The sequence below is a fragment of the Rattus rattus genome, chromosome 9 (genome assembly GCF_011064425.1).
Source record: "Rattus rattus isolate New Zealand chromosome 9, Rrattus_CSIRO_v1, whole genome shotgun sequence".
In the NCBI taxonomy this organism is placed as follows: Eukaryota; Metazoa; Chordata; class Mammalia; order Rodentia; family Muridae; genus Rattus; species Rattus rattus.
In genome coordinates, this window is record NC_046162.1 from 48394936 (window position 1) to 48412873 (window position 17938).

General features: G+C 50.8%; 1 protein-coding gene across 1 annotated transcript in view; it reads left to right on the forward strand.

Moving 5' to 3' along the window:
- Positions 1-17938, forward strand: part of Myh10 (myosin heavy chain 10) — a 126839-nt gene that overhangs the window by 106707 nt on the left and 2194 nt on the right. Inside the window, exons 28-41 of the mRNA XM_032913155.1 lie at positions 2322-2466; positions 3293-3499; positions 6095-6199; positions 6869-7021; positions 7390-7638; positions 8101-8313; positions 9668-9880; positions 10575-10736; positions 13234-13362; positions 14622-14710; positions 15378-15501; positions 15578-15786; positions 16718-16826; positions 17695-17867. Coding sequence (XP_032769046.1) covers positions 2322-2466; positions 3293-3499; positions 6095-6199; positions 6869-7021; positions 7390-7638; positions 8101-8313; positions 9668-9880; positions 10575-10736; positions 13234-13362; positions 14622-14710; positions 15378-15501; positions 15578-15786; positions 16718-16826; positions 17695-17867 — 2280 coding nt within the window. The remainder of the gene's footprint in view (positions 1-2321; positions 2467-3292; positions 3500-6094; positions 6200-6868; positions 7022-7389; positions 7639-8100; positions 8314-9667; positions 9881-10574; positions 10737-13233; positions 13363-14621; positions 14711-15377; positions 15502-15577; positions 15787-16717; positions 16827-17694; positions 17868-17938) is intronic.

Genomic DNA, 17938 nt, shown 5'->3' on the forward strand with positions numbered 1-17938 from the left:
GCGCGAGCAGCCATCACAACGAATTGCCCAGGGTTTGCGTGTGCAGCAGCATTCTAAGTTCTGGCCTGCTTTTCACAGATTCTTTCTGCTTTACACAACTAAATTTGCACACATACCTACCCTCAGAAGGTCTTTGTATTTTTATATTTTTAACGAGGGTTGAGGTATGTGCCCATGTGTGCATGTGTCTGAAGAACTAAATGCTCAGATCTCCAAGCTGGAGTTACAAGAGGCCAGAAGGAGGCATCGGCACTCCCTGCAACTGGACTTACAGGCAGTTGTAAGCCACCCGATGGAGGTCCTGGGAACCGAACCCAGGAATCCGCAAGAGCAGAATAGACTCTTAGCTTCTTGGTGGATTTCTAGCTCCACAGATGGGCCTTTGACCACGACTCTAACCACTTCTTCCCGCTCAGCTCTTGCACAGATACTGCGGGTGGTTGCTCAGGCACCTGGGTGACTGAGACAGGAGGATTGCCACAAGTTTGAAGCCAGCCTGGGCTGCAGAGACTTTCTGTGTTAAAAGCTTGAAATGGTGTGTACACCATTACCAAAACCAAGCATGTGCTTGGTGGTGGTGAACACAACACTAGGCATGGCTCTGGCTCATCTAAAACCTGGTGTGTGGTGTGCTCTTACCAAGACTGGTCGGAGTGCTCACCGAACCCTACCTTGTCCCCTAGTTTTCCTTGATTGTGTGAATTGTGGTCATGGGTTTCTCTTCTGTGTGAAAGAGTTCCTGTGACGTTGGGATTCAAGTAGAGACCAGGAACACACTGAAAAGACAATGAGCGTAGCAGGGCCTTTCCTGACATCTAATAAGCGGGAGCCACCAGCTGTGTTGAAGTAATGTTGATGAGCACTAGCCATGGACAGGCCAGACCAAGTAAGTGTCTGAGCCAGCAGCACTTGCGGCTGAAGTGGCTTCCATGACTCTTCTGTCTAGACTCCATCTAACCTCTCGTGGCTGTGACCTCTGCCCTCTCTCTCAGCTGAGAATAGGGAGGAGAGAAACGTATCATTGGCATGGGTTTCACATCTGTGTTGGGAACAAGCAAAAGAAACTTATCCTAAGTGCTATCATTTTGTTTTCAGACTCCACTTTAGTGATGGGGTGAAACTAAGCTCTCGTTCCCAGCCCTAAGGGACCTGGGGACTCCCCAATAGCTGACCAGCTTCTGTTACTCATCTTCTGTTCCTGAACATAAATAAAGACTCCTTTTTTCATCCTTTGCTCCCCAAAACATAATGACCATTCCTAGCCACAGCTCCCATTAGTCATCCTTTGTTCCTCAAAGCATGAGGACTTGATCACAATAAATTTTTGTCATCTGCATTGACTTGGTGTTTTGAGTTGTGTTGGATAGAAGAGGTCCCCTACACATCTGAAAGCAGAGAGCAAGTCTTTCAGATACGCCCTTCAGGGTGACCTTGGACTCTCCAGACATGCTATCGTAAGTCTCTGCAGGAGTCGGTCACCTTACTGGTTTCAGGGAGTGAGCAGGTGGTAGTCAAATGGCTGCCACAGGCAGGAGCTCTACCACGGAGCGATGCTATATCGCAGCCTCTGGTTTCCATCTCTCAGGCTGTGCACCTGAACGTGATGTTCAGGTTGACTGATCTAAAACCTTCACATGTAGAAGGCGAATTCACTCCTGGTTAGTAAAATAACTGGGTTGTTCATGTTGCCCCCATGTGCCATAGACAGTTAGAAAATACTAGAAAGCCACACAGGGATGTTTAATACTAGTGATCTTCATGACATCGGTGCAGTTATGAAACCCCTCCATTTCATTCTGAGCATCCAAATCCTGTGATATTTTTATCTCCTGTGCCCAGTACCAGGCTCCAACACCAAGACCTTTCTAGAGAGATGTGACCCTTCAGCCTGCCTTATCTTACACCTCCCCTGTAACCTTAGTTCCCTGTAACTGCTTCACAAGGGTGACAAGGAGGCTTGCTTACACTGGGGAGCACCTTTGCTGCTACAAGCCTTGTGGGATTTACTTCAGAAAGCTGGCTAGACTGAGGAAGCTTGGCATCATGTGCTAAGCAGACTGCGTAAAAAGACTAGATGACCTTTATGGATATCACAGTGAATCCTGGTTGTGTAAGTCAGTGTGGAGGGCACGTTGTACTGTTTCTAGAAGGATGTCTGATGCCACAGTACTGATCAAGCCCACTTACTGGAAATAACATGGCTGGTGTCTATCAAAGACCTTCTGTAAGGTTCACTAAGCACAAACAGCACATAAAATGGGTTTTAATTTCATTGCTTAGCCAATTCTGATCTTTGTACTTTAAAAAAAAAATGTCTGTAGCACAAAGCGGGAGCAGGAAGTAGCTGAGCTGAAGAAGGCTCTTGAGGATGAAACTAAGAACCATGAAGCTCAAATCCAGGACATGAGACAGAGGCACGCCACAGCGCTGGAGGAGCTCTCTGAGCAACTGGAACAGGCTAAGAGGGTGAGGACCCCCTGAGACCCACCTGCTGGACGTCCCCTCACCTAAGACCCACCTGCTGGACGTCCCCTCTAGCTACACCAGCTCACTCGCTCCCAGCCTCTGTGGAGCATTGCTGAGCCTCTCGGCTGAGGCCAGAAGCCACAGGACCACTGTCAGCCCTTCCTGCCCTTCCTACTGCTCTTCACCCCGCTGTGCTCTCCTCAGCCTCCTACCCTCCCACTCGGCCTCCTTCCTCCTCCTCCCCCACACACTTCCTTGCCTTCCTGCCATTTTGCTTCTGTCCCTCTCCTTTCTCTCTTCATCCTTCCCTGTGCAGGGTGATGGTGTCAGCACGTTAGTGAGGGTCGGTCTCTGCTGTTTAGTACTCTGAGAGTCTTGGCTTCAGCACTGTCGCATAACCTGTCATTGTCATTTAAAGGATAAGGAAACATAAGTTTAGGTCACCCAGCTAATAAGTGGGAAGACAGATTAGAGCCAAGTTCCATAACCACAGAGCCCTGGGTAGCCTTGTCTCTAACCAGAGACCCAATCCGTGTTCCAAACTCAGTAAGTTTGGGATAACGTTTCTGACAACTTGTTACTGAAGACACGCACCGAAGGCACAGTTCTTCCCTCTGCCCTGTGTGGAGGAGAACCACAGTCTGATGAGCGTCTCACAGCCCATAGTGCTGCAACAACTCACAAGGTCTCCCAGGTAGTGGGTGTGCTCAGGCACTCCTGCAGCGCACACGTGGTGTTGCAGGCTCACTGTGTGCCCACAGACATCTGCACTTTTATGGAGTATTGTGAGACAACCGTTGATGAGTTCCTCTCTCCCCTCTGCTAGTTCAAAGCCAATCTGGAGAAGAACAAACAGGGCCTGGAGACGGACAACAAGGAGCTGGCGTGTGAGGTGAAGGTGCTGCAGCAGGTCAAGGCTGAGTCAGAGCACAAGAGGAAGAAGCTAGATGCCCAGGTCCAGGAGCTCCACGCCAAGGTGTCAGAAGGTGACAGGCTCAGGGTAGAACTGGCCGAGAAAGCAAACAAGCTACAGGTATGGGCTCTGGCGTGTTCTCTTGCATACCTGGAAAGTGTCTCAATTAAATCTGGGAACCCTTGAGTTTTGTGTGTGTGTGTGTGTGTGTGTGTGTGTGTGTGTGTGTGTGTGTGTGTGTGTGTGTGTGTGTAAGTTAAGCAATCCCTTTAAAGAATAAAACGTGAGTTTAGGGCAGGAGAGATGGCTCAGCGGGTAAGACCACTGACTGCTCTTCCAGAGGTCCTGAGTTCAATTCCCAGCACCCACATGGTGGCTCACAACCATCTGTAACAGGATCTGATGCCCTCTTCTGGTGTGTCTGACAGCTACAGTGTACTCATATAAATAAAATAAATAAATCTTTTTTAAAAAAAGACGTGAGTTTAGACCTGGCCAGCGTGGCTGTAGCTGAGCGCGTCTCACCTCTCCGTTAGTCCAGCTGCGCACAGAGTAGTACAGTGGCACAGGCTCAGCGTTAAAGCTGCTCACTGTAGGAATGTGTGCAAAGGCGCCTTCATGCCTAGTAACAGACTCCGGCACAGCAGTAAGGCGACTTCCCAGAGGAGTCACTGTTAGGAAAGAGGTGTCTGTGCCACTGCCTCGCTGCACAGAGTACAGAAGTGGTTGTCACAGAGGTTTGAGGGCTCCTGTTCTAGGGAAGGAAGCTGGAGCTGCCTGACTGGTGGCCAGCCCAGTCCCACAGTGTGTGCCCAGTTTCTTCAGCAGGGTGGGGACAGTGGTGGCAGTCGCCCTTCAGGGATCCTGTCAGACACTCAGCACAGTAGGCTGTTTGTTGCTGAGAAGTGGGTGGTGTGGGTTGTGTAGGCCGTCAGCCTGGAAGGACAGCAGGTGCTCTCAGCACAGGCACAGTGGACCTAGTGTCAGACCCCACCTCAAATCCAACTTTCCGGATCTAGCCAGGGATGTCAGAAGCAGGCCTCTTAAGGAGACCAGCCTTTGGCCTGTGTACAGAACATCCCTGCGTGCCTCGTGTGTGGGCTCTCATGGATCTTGGAAGGTATTCCTTAAAGGCAGCAGTTAGAAACAGTGTTCTGAACAAGGTGAGTGACATCAGAGGTTTCCCGGGAAGCACTGGACTCCTGTGTGCATAGCTGCTCCCCCCAATCTCATCCTCCACAGGGGCGGCCAAGAAGGCTGTGGCTCATAGAACCTAAGCCTCCTCTCTGGCCTCTTCAGATCTCAGGTAGAAGAGGAGGTCCCTCTCAACACCAGAGATCTTCCCCAGTCCCCTGCACCCAGAGCACTGAAGGATGTTGCTACAGAAGTAATAGAAACAAGGCTATCTTGTTAGGCATACAATGTATCTTCCATATCGCTCCCCATAGTCATACAGACAGAAGACAAGTGAAGACAGCGTGCCCTGCTGTTCCTCCACTTTCTATCTATATGCACAGCACTCATAAAAATGTGAGCGTGCATGTTTTGAGGCAGGGTTTGTCTGTGTAGCTGTGGCTGTCCTAGAACTTGCTTCTTGACCAGAATGACCTCTCACAGAGATCCACCTGCCTCTGCCTCCCTAGTATTAAAGGTGTGCTCCACCACTGCACAGTCTCACGAGTTTTGTCCACATGTCTGTCTGTGCATCACCTCTATGCCCGAAACTCACCAAGGTCAGAAGAGGGCGCAGATCCCCTAGGATGGGAGTTACAGACCACTATGAGCTGGGTGCTGGGAACTGAACCTAGACCTTCCAGAAGTGCAGCCAGTGCTCTTATGGTCTGAGCCATCTCTCCAGCCCTGTTTGGAGACCTCTCATTGGGGAGGAAATGGGGGGAGGTATCACACTATTCCTAAAATCTGATCCTCAGCGACTTTATGCTCGCACTGAACGTGAGTATAATGCTCACACTGAACGTGAGTGTAATGCTCGCACTGAACGTGAGTGTAATGCACGCACTGAACGTGAGTGTAATGCTCGCACTGAACGTGAGTGTAATGCTCGCACTGAACGTGAGTATAATGCTCGCACTGAACGTGAGTATAATGCTCGCACTGAACGTGAGTATAATGCTCGCACTGAACGTGAGTGTAATGCTCGCACTGAACGTGAGTATAATGCTCGCACTGAACGTGAGTGTAATGCTCGCACTGAACGTGAGTGTAATGCTCGCACTGAACGTGAGTGTAATGCTCGCACTGAATGTGAGTGTGCCGCTCCTCACAGCTGCAGACATTTTGGCTGATTACCAGCATGTACATATCTCCTTGAGTCCCTTAAATGTCAAGTTCTGTAAGGATGTAAACTCCATGTGCCCCCAGCGTGTGCTTAGTGCAAATTAACACGGAGGAAAACACCTGCTGGCCCAAACTGGCCCTTCCTGCCCTCCAGCGTGGTTTTATTTTGTCTTTTTGTGGTGGTCAAAGTAAAACACGAAGAGGATCACAGGTCCCTGCGCCCCCTGCCCTTTCAACCAGAGGCGGTGGGAAGGGGGCTGTGGAGTGGGTCTTAGCTCCGGCTGGGTGGTAAGCATTCACTGAATTTTCTAGTTCGAATTCTCATACATGTGCACACTCACGCGCTGCTGTGTTCTCTGAGGGCTCTGATGGTCTTTTCTCACTGTGGAACTGAGTTTCTTCCTTACCTCCTTGCAGAATGAGCTGGATAATGTCTCAACCCTGCTGGAAGAAGCCGAGAAGAAAGGTATGAAGTTCGCTAAGGATGCTGCAGGTCTCGAGTCTCAGCTACAGGACACACAGGTACTCGGGGAGCAGGGGATGGAGGGGGCGTGTACCAGATTTTGAAACAACAGAACTTCCGGCCAACTGAGGACGGGAATAAAGTAAAGCTCCAATGTATCACAATGCTACACGCGTGCCGAGAGCACGTGCTGCATGCATTTCTGTGATGAAGCAGCCAGTGACAGACACTGTTTCTGCATTTGGAGTGAGGTGCTCAAAATAAGGAGGTAGAGGTCTCGGTTAAACCGCAGGGTAACTAAGTAAGTTACAGGGACAAGTTCAGCAACCAGCGCAGCCCCTGAGCAGCCTGGTCAGGGGGGCTGCAGGAGGCAGGAGCCATGTGTCACCGTGAAGAGTGCTCACGGCTAAAAGCAGCAAGGACATGGTTGCATGGAGATTTTGGGGAAGTCAGTCAGCTAAATGCCTGCCGAGTGCTGGGACTGAGGCAGAGGAGTGCGGAGGAAGAGACTGCAGCAGGAGCCGCATGTGTGGAAGGCATATGTGTGGGCCTAGGCAAGGGTGAGACTGCTTATCTGTCGCTGGCTGTTTCTTGTCCATAGGAGCGCTTGCTTTTTTGTGGCCTAGTTGTCCAGAGATTTACTTTAGTTTGGGCCTTTTGTTCCTCTGGTGGGATCGAGCCCCAGTGTTCGCTGCAGGTAACCTAGGCGCTCCCTCTTAAACATACAGGAGCTTCTTCAGGAGGAGACACGGCAGAAGCTGAACCTGAGCGGTCGGATCCGGCAGCTGGAGGAGGAGAAGAACAGCCTTCAGGAGCAGCAGGAGGAGGAGGAGGAGGCCAGGAAGAACCTGGAGAAGCAGGTGTTGGCCCTGCAGTCCCAGGTGTGTGTCCTTTTTGGGAGCAGCAGTGCCCTAGATGTATGCAGGGACGGCGGTGGCCTAGCCACGTGGACTCAGCCTCTGCATTTTGGGACAGTTAATTAGGTTGAACTAAATTAAGCTCGGTACATGATTTTTTTTCTTTAACCCAGCCAAACACTGATGTCCTCTCCATAACTTGACAACCTTTACAGACAGAAGTGTGGCTTCTGTGGGGCTCAGTCCCAATTTACAGCTTAGCTACGGGTTGTTTCAGGACTTGGGTTAGAAGCATACCGTGCTGGCTTATAATATTGAAAACAAGTGTTGATTCTTGAAATGCAAAAATCAGACAAGTTCTTGTGACCCTTGCTTCCTTACCCAAAACCTAGCTGGCTGACACCAAGAAGAAAGTGGACGATGACCTGGGGACAATTGAGGGTTTGGAAGAAGCCAAGAAGAAGCTGCTTAAGGACGTGGAGGCGCTGAGTCAGCGACTGGAGGAAAAGGTCCTAGCATATGACAAGCTGGAGAAGACCAAGAACCGGCTGCAACAGGAACTGGATGACCTGACGGTGGACCTGGACCACCAGCGCCAGATCGTCTCCAACTTGGAGAAGAAACAGAAGAAGTTTGACCAGGTGAGGCGTTGCTGGGTGTCCAGGCCCTTAGGCTGCACATCCTGACAAGGCTCTCACTTTGGTTTAAGACAATCTTTTCTTATTTAAATGAAATACACATTTACACAGTGTTCAGAAAACATGAAAAGGAAGTATGGGGGTGCCCATGAGTCCTGCACAGGGGAATAAATACCACCATGCAGGGTTCTTAGGACAAGCACTCTCCCAGGCTTGAGAATGCCTCACTGCGGAATGTGCACCTACACAGTGATGTACAGGAAGGACCTCAGTGTTTCACCTAAGCCTGTGCTTACAGCCTGTGCAGCGCTGTGTGCTTTGACTGTGGCCTATCCCATGAGCACAGGCTGGAGCTTTCCAGTTGCGGCATCATTGGCACTCAGAGAGCCTTGGGGTGCGTAGGGCCCTCTGCGGTGTCCTTAGGTGTGGCGAGTGGCGTTTTCACTGTGCTCTGCTCTCACACAGCTGTTGGCAGAAGAGAAGGGCATCTCTGCTCGCTATGCAGAAGAACGGGACCGGGCTGAAGCTGAGGCCAGAGAGAAAGAAACCAAGGCGCTTTCCCTGGCGCGGGCCCTGGAGGAGGCCTTGGAGGCCAAGGAGGAATTCGAGAGGCAGAATAAGCAGCTTCGGGCAGACATGGAAGACCTCATGAGCTCGAAAGATGATGTGGGGAAGAACGTAAGTCATCTGTAGTTGCGAGGACAGAAACAGCCTGGGACCATAGCAGAGCCAACTAGAGCCCTGTCCTGGAGGCAGATGTGTTCTCCCATTCACCTGGGCCGAGATCCATGTGGGAGCCTGCAGACATGTGTGTGCCGTGCACATGCCCTATGCCCTTGAGGGCAGAGAGGGATTGGATCCCTTGGGACTAGACCTACTGGTGGTTGTGAGCTGCCATGTGGGCTGCAAGTTGAACCCAGGTCCTCCAGAAGAGCACGCAGTGTTCTTTACTGCTGAGACCTTCTCCCCAGACCCCAGATGTGGAATTATTGCAGAACCCCTAGCAGACAGCCAGATGTTGACCCTTACCCTGGCCCTCCCTGCCCCAGTTCATTCTGGCAGAGGCACCTCTCATATCTGCATTGTCAGTGGTTACAAACCTGGATGTCCCAAGATCCCCTGGGAACGGAAGCACATTTACTCCACTCCCCGCCTGGCCTTCCTGAGACCTGAGTGCTGGCCTTCAGGGTGTCAGCAGCTGTCAGGACTTACAGTTGAGACATTTCTGTGAGCTCTCACATGTGTGCCTTCTCCAAGAGTCCCCATGCTAGTTCCTTGCCCTGTGCCCTCCCTCAGTATCTAACTAGCAGAAAGCTACAGAGTAAATTTGGACCTGCAATTCAAAGGGGACATTCCCCTTGGCTCTTCTGCCAACTTCCATTATTTTGGGGTTTTGAGACAGGGCTTTTCTGTGTAGCAGCTCTGGCTGTCCTGGAGCTCACTTTGTAGAACAGGCTGGCTTTGAACTCACAGAGCCATGTAGCAGTGAAGAGAAGACTATAGTGGTTCCCTAGTCATTTTCTCCACAGTAACTGACACTCACACTCATGGTGACTGATGAGTTACCAAACACTACTTAGGAATGGATCTTCCTAAGTTCTGCTGCTTGCCCGTGAAGCTAACGTGATTGTGAGCCCCGGACATGCGATGACACATAGGTCTGCTTCAAGAGGTTGGGCAGGTTACTTGGGACAGGAGGTGGAGGTACCCAGTGGAGCTCCAGGCTCAGAAGGCTCATCTTTGTGGAGGGCACTGTTCAGAGAAAGGTCAGACCTCGTGGCTGTGCCCTGCTTTGCAGACTACCTCTATCTCAGGTAGCCCGTGAGCCTTTCCATTGTGAGTGACTTCTTCTGAGGCTCATGCGGCCTCACACTCGGCGGGTGATGTGACTGCTTTAGCTTCAAAGTCCTGTCATCCAAGTGGGGTGATTAAAACACGTGTGACCGCAGAAGTCAGAACTGTAGGTTTAGGTCACATCTCTGATCAAGAGCAGCGGCCTCTGCTCACCAGTCTGACGTTTGCTGCGCCTTAGGTCCACGAGCTGGAGAAGTCCAAGCGGGCCCTGGAGCAGCAGGTGGAGGAGATGAGGACCCAGCTGGAGGAGCTGGAGGACGAGTTGCAGGCCACTGAGGATGCCAAGCTCCGCCTGGAAGTCAACATGCAGGCCATGAAGGCCCAGTTTGAGAGGGACCTGCAAACCAGAGATGAGCAGAATGAAGAGAAGAAGCGGCTGCTGCTCAAGCAGGTGGGTGGGGGAGGCATGGCCTGCAGAGCCTGGCTCGTGCGTTCTCAGCCGGCCCAGCAGTCGGCCTGTAGCTGGCACTGGGAAGCATTAGCTGCAGGACATGTTGAATCTGGCAGTAAGTGGTTTAGATTTTCTCTTTCTCCAATGTCACTGCTGCTTAGCTAGGGTGTCTGTGAAGCCATCGGAGTACTCAGGGTATGAGACTAGGGGAAAACCTGTCCCTCAGATCGGGGGACACTGCAGGTGCCCATCATTCAGATATCATGGCCTCCTTAAATCACCCCACCCCCTTCGGAAGGCTGGGATCAAACCTAGGACTTTGCACATACTCGGTAAGCACTCTACCGCTGAACCCTTAAAGGGCTCTTTATGTACTCAAACTTAGAGTTTAATCCCAAGTGTTGGAACTGAAGACATAAGAAGAATCTTCTGATTGTCTTGTGCCTCCTATCTTTCTGATTAGAGTCACCTGTCCCTGTGAGCCTAAGGTCTTCCTCCTTGGGTCCCCTAGTAACTACCAGCAAGCGTGGCCTATCCCACGCAGTGGTTGCCAAGGCCTTCTGAACTAAACCCAGTCCTTGAGCTTTTGTTAGTAACACATGGGGACTTGTTGGTATCAGGAACCTCTGCAGTGACGATCTCCCCTAGCCAAGGAACTAGAGGCCAGGATAATGCAGTCCACACTGTCCTTCAGGTACGAGAGCTCGAGGCAGAGCTGGAGGATGAGCGGAAGCAGCGGGCACTTGCTGTGGCTTCAAAGAAGAAGATGGAGATAGACCTGAAGGACCTGGAGGCTCAGATCGAGGCCGCCAACAAGGCCCGGGATGAAGTGATCAAGCAGCTTCGCAAGCTTCAGGTAAGAACGGCAGGCTTGCCCTGCGGGACAGGGTCACATGGCCGTACTGGAACCAAGATGAAACTGAAGCTGGGAGACAATACAGCACCCAACTGTCACCTTGTCACCGAGCCACTGTCCCCTAGATTATTGGATTTGCTTTTGAGACAGAACTGGGGATGGTGGCCAAGAGAAGTATCCTTGCTGTAATATGGTCCTGTGCCCACAAATACCCTTAAGCAACACTTAACTGTCCAGCAGATCTCCAGGAGGAGGCAGAGTGTGCCTTTCCCCTGCGCTGCTGGGAATGTAATTTCAGACAGCTCCAAGCATCACTTTTGGTACACATATGATACCATTTTATGGCCTCGATTAGGAGAGGGCTGTTATTCATGCTAAAGGCCAGCGTGGGATGGCCCTGCTCTTACTAGATAGGTATAGGCACCGGTGGGAGGTACAAACTGTGACCAAACCTTCAGAAAAAATCGTTCCTTTAACTTCGTAGTTCTACATCTTCATGCATGCACCCAACAACTATGATCTTAGCCAAAGCCCAAAGACTGACAGAGCTGTGTGGAAGTCTCAGGATGAAGGGAGCACCTGACAAAAGAAATGGTGACTGTTGCTTACAGCTGCACACATGCAGACAAAGCGTCTGTGGCCAGCAGCTTTATAAGCCAAGGAATCACTTTTGTGTGCTTTCTTTAAAGCTGGCGCGATGGCTGAAGTCTATAACAAGGGCGCTTGTTGCCCTTGTCCAGGACCAACCCAGGTTTGGTTCCCAGCATCCACCCACATGGTGGCTCACATGCTGCCCTCTTCTGGCCTCCTTGGGTACTGCATTCACGTGGTACATCAGCATACAAACAGGCAAAACACTCATACACGCAAAATTTAAAAATTTTGAAGCTGAATACAAACTTTTGGCTTAATAATCACAAATATTTCTCACGATGAAAAGTAATACTGAATGTATTTAATAGCTGTTTATCAAGATAGTCACGCACCACAGGATCTGTGTGTTTCCTTTGCTTTGGGATGTTTGCTTATCCTGAGCTGGACCCCGGCTCTAATCTCACTCCCCCAATTATGAGCACTTGCACATGCGTAGAGGCTGGAGGTCAGCGTCCTCCTCAGTCGTGCTCTACCTTGTTTCCCAGTGCCTCTCTCTGAAGCTGGAGCTCAGATGCGGCCAGGATAAACAGCTGGCCAGCAGTTCCCCAGCACTGGGACTACGGGCACTCAGTCAGCTTTTGTGGGTGCTGGTGTTTGTGTGGCAGCCTCTTTAACAGTTAGGGCCCCAGCACCTCGAATTGTGCTCGATTTGCTTTGAATCACCATGACCAAGAAGCAAGCTGGGGAGGAAAGGGTTTATTCGACTTACACTTCCATATTGCTCTTCATCATTGAAGGAAGTCAGGGCACGAACCAGGAACTGAAGCAGAGGCCATGGAGGGGTGCTGCTTACTGGCTTGCTCCCCATGGCTTGCTCAACCTGCTTTCTTATAGAACCCAAGACCACCAGCTCAGGGGTGGCCCCACCCTAAATAGGCTGGGCCCTCACACATTGATCACTAATGGAGAAAATGCCCTACAGCCTTATCTTATAGAGGCATTTTTCCTTCCTCTCTGATGACTAGCTTATGTCATGCTGACAAAAAACCAGCCAGTACACTAATGGCACTGAACATCTTTACAGAAGAACACGTAAATGCCAGTTCATCCCGCCTGTGAATCTTTTCAGTTGCACTGTCTTTTAGTGATTTAGTTGGACACTACAATTCTGTATATACTCTGGCTGGTGTTTTTTTGTTTTTTTAATTTATTTAATGTATAAGAATACATTATAGCTGTCTTCAGTTACACCAGAAGAGGGCATCAGATCTCATTACAGATGGTTGTGAGCCACCATGTGGTTGCTGGGAATTGAACTCTGGACCTCTGGAAGAGCAGTCGGTGCTCTTAACCACTGAGCCACCTCTCCAGCCCCTGTATCTATCAATCTTGCCAAAGTCATCTACTAGCTGTGATGGCTTGTTTACTAGGTCCCTTAAGATTGCCTAAGCAAAGATCATGCCGTAAACCCACTTTGTCTATTCCTTCCTTCTTGGGTTGGCTTCTTGTTGTCAAATTACCTGGGCTGGGCTCTGCACGTCAGGGTTTAAGTAGAGACTGAGATTGGACGTCCCTACTTGATGATCTGTCCAGCAAAGCATACGGATTAAAGCCTCATCTTCATAGCCCATCGAGTGTTGTGATTAAATCCAATGCCACTCTGCAGCTGATGAGGTGATACGGTGTATTAATGCATTTGTGTTTGTCATAGGACAGGTGACAAACGCACTCGGTCATGGTACAGACTCCATTCCATTCCAGCATTGGTTTGTTCCTGTTGAGGGATTTACATGGGATATCAGTCTGGTCTTCTGGGAGCTTTGTACTTCTGTGTTCTTTTTACAATGAAACAATACTGAGACTAAAAACTACTCCCTAAAAGGACTTTCTTATTTAACCTCAGGCACAGATGAAGGATTACCAGCGTGAACTAGAAGAAGCTCGAGCATCTAGAGATGAGATTTTTGCTCAATCCAAAGAAAGTGAAAAGAAACTGAAGAGTCTAGAAGCAGAAATCCTCCAGTTGCAAGAGGTATCTTTGCTTGGTCACCCACGTGTTCAGCAGCTGCTTGTCCTTAGGGAATGTGTTGTGGCCTTGATGGTGTGGTTTCAGTTTAGCACCACTTCCAGTGCTTTGTCACCTGCTCCTGAATGAATATTCTTTTACCTGACTAAAGGCAGAACAGCTGTTAGTAAGACAGCCTTCTAGAATGTGCTCCCCTGAGAGAAAGGAGAGATCATTATTTAAGCAGTAAGCTGAGTGGGCTCTGCCCAGGGAGGGTTGTTGTTTCTCGCAGAAGTGCTGTCCCCTTACAGAAAGAGACGTGTTCCGTTGAATTCTGGAGTGGGACATGTAAAAACAAGCACTTTTCACTCGTCTCTCACTAAGGTCTCCATCATAAGGAGCAGGCAGGACAGAATTCCACCCATGTAATAAGGCCTCCCGAAGTGCACTTCTCTCTACTAATTTCCGAGATCTTCTCAAAAGATAGTGACCGGAACTGTTGGCTTGATAACAGTTGCCATGGGAAATCGCCAGCACTGGCTACAGCAGCTGCCGAGACCCTGTCAGTCAGGGAGAGGCTGAGAAACAACAAATGGATGAGACACGGGTAGAGCCCAGGCTTATCCTGAGCACCGGCCTTTGGTCCTTTCATGTTTTCTATTTTACTGTCTTTTGTTTACTTCCCTTGGGCTATTTTTCTCTTTCTGTGAGGTATGTATGTGCGTGTGTCCGGGAGTGAAACCAGGGCCTCGGGCACGCTAACACACACTGCAGCTCAGGGCTATGACTCCTGCATTCACAGAGACATAAACATCCCTCTTTTACTTCGTCCCGCAAATTTTGATGCAGGGCGAGTTCACTGTCATAATTCAGTATTTTCCTAATTTCTATAGATGGCTTCTTTAATCCACACTAATTTAAAGCTGTGGCTTGAACATAACATATACATAAATGTACCATCTACTTCCTGGCTGTACTTCAGCAAACCATGGCCGGTAGCTCCAAGGCCTTGAGTGAGCTGTGATTGGGTATGGCCAGTGTCTCTGTAGGGTTCAAAGTTGAATCTTGTGCTCCATGATTGTAAGGAACACCTGATGATGGTGGGAAATAGCCACTCCACACAAGTGACAGTGAACGCTTCCTTGGTGGCCTTTAATGGGTCTGGTAGCAAATCTCATCTCAGCACTAAGCCAGCCTCCTATCTTATAGAGACTGCTCTTTGGTTATGTGGAAAGCATGAGGGAAAATGTCAGTGGGAGAGCCTAACTCCGTTTGAACTCATTTAGGAGCTGGCCTCATCTGAGCGAGCCCGCAGACACGCAGAGCAGGAGCGAGATGAGCTGGCTGACGAGATTGCCAACAGCGCCTCTGGGAAGTGAGTCTCCGGGCAGCAGGCAAATGGGATGGGACTAGGAAGCAGCAGCGCTCAGCCTACCCTCTGCGCAAGCATGGTTCTCTGCCCTCAAGTGTGTGCAGCTGCACGGGCTAAGGACAGTCGCCTGACATCGAAGAGCGAGTGGGCTGGCTCACCTCTTCAGGTCTAAAAGGATGACCACAAGTCTGGGCAACCTCAGCCACACATAGGACACCCCCTTCACATGCCCATCACACACAGGCCACACAAGCGTGTGCCCCTGTGCCAGTCCCAAAGGCCTTACAGCGTAGACATCCGTAGACTGCAGTCCCCTAACACTTAAGGCCTCACTTTCAGATTCACTGGCTTGGCAAATAGCTTCCTCGCCATCTTCCTCTGAATTGCTTTAAGGTTTCTCTTGGGAGTGCTGGGACATCATTAGAGTCCATGCCCGTGACTACAGGGTCTCATCTAAGATCCTCCTGAATTCTAGAGGCAGTCAGCAACAGGGAGGTCACTGGGAAGTCACACAGTGGTTCAGAGGCCAGGACCAGGAAGACAGACATGGGCAGGAGAGCACTGTTGAGGTGGGGCTTATCCACGGCTCAGGGGCAGATGCAGGGACTAATCCGGAGCGAAGTGCTCAGTTCTCAGCTGTGCTCTGTGCATGCCCCTTCCTTGTGCCTAGGTCCGCTCTGCTGGATGAGAAGCGGCGCCTGGAAGCCCGGATCGCGCAGCTGGAGGAGGAGCTAGAGGAGGAGCAGAGTAACATGGAGCTGCTCAATGACCGCTTCCGCAAGACCACGCTCCAGGTGCCCTGCGGCCTGTCCCCGGGGCAGCTGTACTGCCTCTCTCTACACAGCTTATCTGAGCTCTCTCCCCTTCTAGGTGGACACGCTGAACACAGAGTTGGCGGCGGAGCGCAGCGCTGCCCAGAAGAGCGACAATGCCCGCCAGCAGCTGGAGCGACAAAACAAGGAGCTGAAGGCCAAGCTGCAGGAGCTGGAGGGGGCGGTCAAGTCCAAGTTCAAGGCCACCATCTCAGCCCTGGAAGCCAAGATTGGGCAGCTGGAGGAACAGCTGGAGCAGGAAGCCAAGTAAGATGTTCTTGTGGGCCATTTCATCACACAGAAGCGCCTCACCCGTAGGAGCACCCCCTGCATGGGAGGTAGAAGGGTCTGTGAGCCGTGAGAGAAGTGCTTAGGGAGGGGCTAGGCCTCTGCCTGGCCCTGCTGGGAGCCATCATTCTGTCCTGTGACTATATGTACCCACGGCAGACTTCCTGTGAGGTGCTGGTTTGCGGTGTTGCTCAGAAGCATTCTCCCTCCCGGACAGTCCGTCACACCAGAATGAAGCACGGCACTGCACAGGGCAGAATGAGCAGGCAGCTACAGCAGCCCACAGACCCACCATGTTGGGGAGTATGGGACCCAGAAATGCAGGACCCCCCCAACCCTGCAGTTCCAGTGCTACGTTTCCACCCCTCCTCCCACTCCACTGGGTAGGAGTGCCTGGAAGTGTCACAGCCAGGCACAGGCAGTCAGGCGATCACCAACAAGATTTAAGTTGCCCTTTCACCTGACCCCAACCAGCTCCAGTTCCAGCTAGGGAGGAACCATCTTGTCTGCAGGAACTCTCGGCGTTGATTTCCTCTAAATGGGCAGCAGTGTGGGCTTTGCCATTTCCAGTATCGGTAACCGCTCCCAGCATTAGCAAACTCTAAACCTGAGACAGTCACTCCAGAAACTGAGTGTTTAAGTGATAACCATGTCTGTTTCACATGACTTACCAGTGTATGTGGCACATGCTGTCCTTGTCACTCAGCACCTGTGTGCACAGGAACAAATGCTGTGTGGCCACTGAGGGACACTGAAAGACAATCCCTGCTTCAGATCCTGGGAGGTCTAAAAGGACCTTCCAGTGTGCGTCATTTTCCAAAGAAAAAGAACTCCTAAATATTTCCCTATTTAAAATATAATTAATTTCAAGTCTTACAACTACTTAAAACTATTTTGGTCACTTTGACAGGGAACGCGCAGCTGCCAACAAACTAGTCCGTCGGACAGAGAAGAAACTGAAAGAGATCTTCATGCAGGTTGAAGACGAGCGCCGGCATGCGGATCAGTATAAGGAGCAGGTAGGAGAGAGCCAGGCGGGGTGAGGGTCGCACCGTGGACATGTTTAAGCAAACAAGTCAGAGTTAAGAATGCTTTGGGAAACTCTTAATGATGGCATTTCAACTGACTGCAGCATCAGTGTCCCGTGTGAGCTCTGGGGTGGATTTTAAAGTTACACACAGCTTCCTCTACTAAAGCATTCCTATGCCTGGAATAATAGTTCTTGGGTACAGCGAGCGTCGGGAAACTGGATGGAGGAAAAGTGGGAGGGAGGTGGCAAACCGCAGAAACCAGGGATATGTGAAGGGTGTTTGCCCACATGCACCAAACCCTAATACCAGACGCACGTTACTGGAGGGCTCTCTCCAACAGTAACACGCCTGGGGTCCCATAGAGCATTGGGGGATCAACGCCAGCCTGGCTATAAAAACCCTGTCTCAAGGCAGTAGGCAATAGGGTGTGCAGCCTGTCCATGCCTCCCTCACCACTGAGGGTTCGTTGACTTTGGGCCAGTCCCTGCAAATTTAGGAGCAAAGGATCCACAGTCAGATTCTTAAGAAGTGGGAATGTGTTCTCCCGAGTGGCTGTTGCACAGCCAGGCTTCACGGACAGCATGCTGTCCAGACTGCTGGCCTTCTGCATAGCCCATCAGTCACGTGTGTGGAGATGGAAAACAAAAACTCAAGGGTAAGGCAGTTCTGAGTTTCTGATTATGTAGCTTGCTCTGTAAATACTGGTTCTACTACAGCAAGGGAAGAGCCTTAGAGCAGCCCTAAAACAAATGTGCATGTGTGTGCAGGAGCCCACACAAGATGTCACAGACGCTGACCCTCCAGGCCATCTGACCCTGGATTCTCTGTTTGCCTTTCGTTCATGTAACTCCCCAAGATGGAGAAAGCCAATGCCAGGATGAAGCAGCTTAAACGCCAGCTGGAAGAAGCTGAGGAGGAGGCTACACGTGCCAATGCATCTCGGCGTAAACTCCAGAGGGAACTGGATGATGCCACCGAGGCCAATGAGGGCCTGAGCCGCGAGGTCAGCACTCTCAAGAACCGGCTTAGGTAAGTGTTTGGTGAGCTGTGGGGAGCTGACAGGCTTCATGGGTGGACTCCTCAGGAATCCCCACAGTCAA